The sequence below is a fragment of the Ochotona princeps genome, chromosome 32 (genome assembly GCF_030435755.1).
Source record: "Ochotona princeps isolate mOchPri1 chromosome 32, mOchPri1.hap1, whole genome shotgun sequence".
Lineage (NCBI taxonomy): Eukaryota > Metazoa > Chordata > Mammalia > Lagomorpha > Ochotonidae > Ochotona > Ochotona princeps.
In genome coordinates this window covers 7,415,230-7,419,767 of record NC_080863.1, presented here as the reverse complement: position 1 = coordinate 7,419,767, position 4,538 = coordinate 7,415,230, and the positions used below count along the sequence as shown (strand labels likewise).

Sequence of the window (4,538 nt, the reverse complement as noted above, 5' to 3'; positions counted from 1 at the left end):
CCATTTTAGTTCCAATCGCGCCACTCTATCCCCCGTCCTCTGAGCTCCCTGTTCTCTCTCTCCCCCGACACCCTCGCTTTCCTCTTGATTAAACATCCACAAGGCAGACTGAGACTGTTTAATCTCACTTGATCCTCTTGACAAGGTAGGTGAGGTAGGTAGGGCTGGAGTCACCGCAAGTGGAAGGCTGGAAGCAGGCGCGGGCGTCTCCAACGTGTGAAAGCCAGCACGGTCCAGAGCGACTGAGAAATCAACTCTGATAACCCTGGGAGGTCCCCGAGTCTCCCCAGTTCCAGGTGTCCTGCTTCATAACGCAGCCAGGGAGAGGGGGAACAGGGCCCCCAGTACAGCGCCAGGACCACAGTAGGGACAGCTTTCCACAGCTCAGAAGGCCCAGCACATGAGATGCATACAGGTTACAGGAGAAATGATTGGCTCCAACTGCCACACCAGGGCCCAGACACCGGGCACATAAGTTGGCTTACATAAGCGGCATTCCCAGGAGCTGCTGACCCAGGCCCGAGGGAAGTCCTAAAGCCTCTCAATGCACCAGTCTCTGAGCGCGGCTGCAGCTTCTGTTGGTGTTGCAGACAACGCGGCAGCCAGGTGCCCAGGGCCTCCCCGACTCCTCCCCGCCACCCAGGATCACCGGGTGTACCAGGTGGGCTCAGCGTACGGAAACATTTTTGGCTCGTTGCTTCTTAACGGTTAATGATGGCATAAAGGTTCTCCGATGGATATGACACTGAGGCCTTTTGGGGGAGTCCCTGGGCTCCGTCCTGTTGTGGGGGAGGAGAAGTGTTTGGCTAGGAGGGAGAACAAAGGGGGAGCGTGGGGATATTACATGAGTGCTAATCAGCGTTAGGTCCTCCCATAACCCAACACACACGCCAGCACTGCTGGTAACACACACACACACACACACACCCAGCACTGCTGGTAACACACACACACACACCCAGCACTGCTGATAACACATACATACATACACACCAGCACTGCTAGTAATACACACACACACACTGCACTGCTGGTAACATAAACACACCCAGCACTGCTAGTCACATACACACACACACCCCAGCACTGCTGTTAGCACACATACACACACCCACCAGCACTGCTGGTTACACACACACACACACGCAACACACCACCAGCATTGCAGGTACCTCCCCCTGGCCCGCCATAAGAGCTAGCTGGGAGGGACAAAGGGAGTTCCCATATCCTGCTCTGGATTCCAGTACTCACTCACCCAGTCAACTGTCCCCAATGTCGTGCAGCCCCCAGCCTGCCCAGCTGCCTGCACCTGGGGCACCTGACCCACTTCCTGCTATTCCAGGACCCCACTCCCACCCAGCCACTCCCACTCTACTCCTACTCCCACCCAGCCACTCCCACTCACTCAGATTTCACAGGGACCAAGACTCACAGGTGGCTCAGCCTCCTGCAGCCCTCACCTAGAGCTTGAACCTCCAGGCAGGGCAGGCGGCTCCGTGTGCCGAGGGGTCCTCCAGCGGATCCGGTTGAGCAAGACCTTGACCTTGTCCCATTGGGAGACATCTCGCTAAGCAGAGGGCAAAGAGTCACCATGGAGCCATCCCACAGGCACAAACCCCCAGCCAAGCTGCCAGGACAAGTCACTGCTGCAAAGCAGAATGCTGTCATTCTCGCGAGCTTTCTGTGCCCCCCAAGCAGAGTCCCCGTCCTTCCCCCACCACCACCACCACCACCCTGCCCCAAGGAGCCACCAGCTACCTTGCATCCTTGGGAGGCTGAGAAGTCAGGAGTTGGCTCCATGGGAGGCTCTGACAACCTGGGAGGGTGGGCTCCTGTCTCCCCCAGCCTGGGAGATACAGTAACCTCTGCCCCTTCTGAAAGAGAATCACGTTACCAGGGCCAGGAACGCCAAGTGCCACCTCCCCCCACCGAATCAAGCTGTGGCTGGCTGGGGGAAGCCTCACGTGAGGTGGCAATGACACAGGGAGACCCCCAAATGGCCCTCACCTGCCTCCTGTGTGTGGCTTAGCAGCTCCCATCGCCCCCGCACCCCGCTGCCCAGGTCTGGTGAGGCGGAGGGTGAAGGCAGAACCGCCAAAGCAGACTCTTCCTCCAGCGAATCCTGTGTGTAAAAGGGGCAGGCCATCAGGGATGGAAGGGGGGCTGCACAGTGGCTAGGGGTGGAGGGGTCTGTTCCACCACCTGTGCCAGCCTCCTTGGCCTCCTGGCCACCAGGGATCCACTCACCCCAGGCAGCCGTTGGGTCCACAGCTGCAGATAAAGCTGCTGCAGTCTTGCCATCTGTTCCAGAACCAGGCACAGGTGTTCCAGGTAGCGGAGACCCTGCCCTGGGAGGCAGGCCCAGGTACCAGGCCCCAAGTCCCCCGCCTGTGGGACACAGCCAGGTATACTCAATCAGCGCCCATCCAAAGCAGGCAAGCCGGGCTCTGTGCTCAGGGGCAGAGTGGCAGGCCAAATAGGGACACACACTTGTCAGCTGGGCAGGGTGCCCTGCAGGAAGGTCCCATACCAGCCCACCTTCTCTGTGGGAACGTTACACACAAGCTAGGAGTGACATGAGGCAAGCAGCTATGACCCAAGCCATCAATTAGGGCTGAGGGCCACCACGCCCCGAGACAACTCCAGGGAGAATGAGGGGGTGGCAATCCCCACACAAAACTAAGGCACTCACCACCTCTGCTTCTTCCGCTCCTGCCTCTAGGTGGGTTTCTGCCTCCAGGCACCCTTCTGCTCGACAGAGGCGCATTTCACTCTCAGGCCTGCCAGCTGGCTGCAACACACCAGGCTGCCTTTCCCACGAGCTGACAGGAGCAGGCGACGAGGGCGGGAGGTGATGGGAGCGCTCCAGCACCTGCTCCAGCTTGTGGCTGGCCAGGAACCTGCTGAGCCGGCCAGGGGGCTCGGGGCTCCCCATGGGCTCCCAGCGCAGCGAGTCCTGAGACAATCCGGCTAAGGTGGCCAGGGAGCCATCCCCTACGGCCATCTCCACTCCTGAGTCCCGTGAGGCCACCTTGAGAACAGGCACCTGCCTCCTGAACTCTCTCATATCACCATGTCCCTTCTGGGAGTCGGAGAAGGGGGCGGGGGCAAGAGTAGCCTCGGGGATTCGCCTGTAGGTGCTGGTGGTGCCGGGTACCACACAACCACGTGCCAGGGCCTCGGCGGCTCCATCTGCAAGCACAGTCAGTGTGGGGCTGGGCCAGGGCTGCAGGCAGCACTCCCCCTGGGGCAGAGCCTCCTGGGCAGCCAGCCCCCTAGTTGGTGGGGGAGAGGGAGTCTCCCCACCTCAGTAGCCCTGACAGCAACAGGGAGCCCACTTGAGGCTGCTAGGTGACCATCGAGGTCCTAGGGTTGGCTATGCGCGTGCTCCCTCCACCACCCCATATTAGGAACAGAAGTAGGAAACAAGAAAAGGCTGGGATCCAACGTGTCCTCCAGCAGTCCCAGCGGCCTTGGATGCAAGGAGGAGGTGGGGGGCACCCTCCAGGAAGAGGCTGGTGACCATAACAATAGCTGTCACCAGGTGGGCTTCCCTTAAAGAACTAGCCAAGACTTGGGGAAGGGTTTAAAATTGGTGGAGGCCAGTCACCGCCGCGCCAGTCCCTCCGGGATACCTGTGCCCTGGTGGGATGGTGCACAAATCCTTACGGCTCACGCAGGAGCTGGGCGCCACTACGCGTACCGCGCGGAGCTCAGAGAAACTGCGGGCTGGGACGCGCGCGGCAGGGGATGCAGCCAACCAGGAAGGCTCTAAGTCCGGCAGCGGTCCCGAAGGACTCGGGCTGCCAGGGGCGGCTGGTTCCATGCCCTCAAATCCGGAGCGACTCCCGCTGTGCAAGGAGCCCCCAGCCCCAGTCCACTCGGCCCCTCTGAACGGGGAGGTGGGTGGGGGAGGATGAAGAGGTGGCTCCCGACGCCTTGCCCGGGGTGGGTGGGCCACTCACCCCGACCGTCCAGCGGCTCCACGGCGAAGACACGCCGCCGCCGGGCCCGCATGGCTTCGGCTCCCGGCCTCTGGGCGCTCAGTCCCCGGCTGATCCCAGCCACGTCCCTCGCAGAGCGCCCGCAGCGGGCGCGGCCCCTGGACACTCCCAGCGGGGGAGGGGAGGGCGGGCCGAGGGAGGGGCGCGCAGGTGCTTGTGCTCGCGCAAGGGCGGGGTGGTCCCCGACAGCCAGGCAGAAGCGCGGGCGACCTGGGCAGCCTCTCCCCTCGACAAATTCCAGCGAAGGCGAAAAGTAACTAGGACCCGGTCCACGGCCCTCCAGGGTCACCCCGCCCAGTCGCCCCCTCCCCCGGGCTCTTCCTGCGGCAAACTCTCAGGGGCCCGGGAGGAAATGGAGCCCCACGTGCCGGCGGTGGGAAGAGAGTGCCGAACCCGGCTCCCTGCGGTGCTGCTGGGGAAGGGAAGGGGATGGGTCACTGCCTCCGGGAAGCTTGTGATGACTGGTGCAGGGCGCACTCCTTGTTCCGGGCCCAATTGGAACACTTTGATCTGATCCTAGTCTCCTTCTCACTG

General features: G+C 61.9%; 1 protein-coding gene across 4 annotated transcripts; it reads right to left on the bottom strand.

Moving 5' to 3' along the window:
• Window positions 1-548: 548 nt before the first annotated feature.
• C32H8orf58 (chromosome 32 C8orf58 homolog) lies at window positions 549-4,181 on the bottom strand. Of its 4 annotated transcripts, none has more exons than XM_058657473.1 (7): window positions 3,966-4,181; window positions 2,693-3,192; window positions 2,248-2,388; window positions 2,008-2,122; window positions 1,759-1,874; window positions 1,461-1,567; window positions 549-779 (listed from the first exon to the last, which is right to left on the bottom strand). In XM_058657473.1, exons 1-7 carry the CDS (start codon window positions 4,015-4,017, stop codon window positions 668-670), a joined length of 1,143 nt encoding a protein of 380 aa, XP_058513456.1. In that variant the 5' UTR covers window positions 4,018-4,181; the 3' UTR covers window positions 549-667. The 4 variants fall into 4 exon arrangements, with proteins under 4 accessions (XP_058513456.1, XP_058513457.1, XP_058513458.1 ...); XM_058657474.1 differs by having other exon boundaries at window positions 1,461-1,543; XM_058657475.1 differs by having other exon boundaries at window positions 653-779; window positions 1,433-1,567.
• Between the last annotated feature and the right edge of the window lie 357 nt (window positions 4,182-4,538).

What these genes read in the sequence shown, in the direction of transcription:
- C32H8orf58 (XM_058657473.1), bottom strand. Translation starts at nt 4,017, where the DNA reads ATGCGGGCCCGGCGGCGGCGTGTCTTCGCCGTGGAGCCGCTGGACGGT. An exon ending in GGACCCAACGGCTGCCTGGG is followed by an intron (nt 2,123 to 2,247) that starts GTGAGTGGATCC and finishes TTTTACACACAG; the next exon opens with GATTCGCTGGAGGAAGAGTC. An exon ending in AAGCCACACACAGGAGGCAG is followed by an intron (nt 1,875 to 2,007) that starts GTGAGGGCCATT and finishes ATTCTCTTTCAG; the next exon opens with AAGGGGCAGAGGTTACTGTA.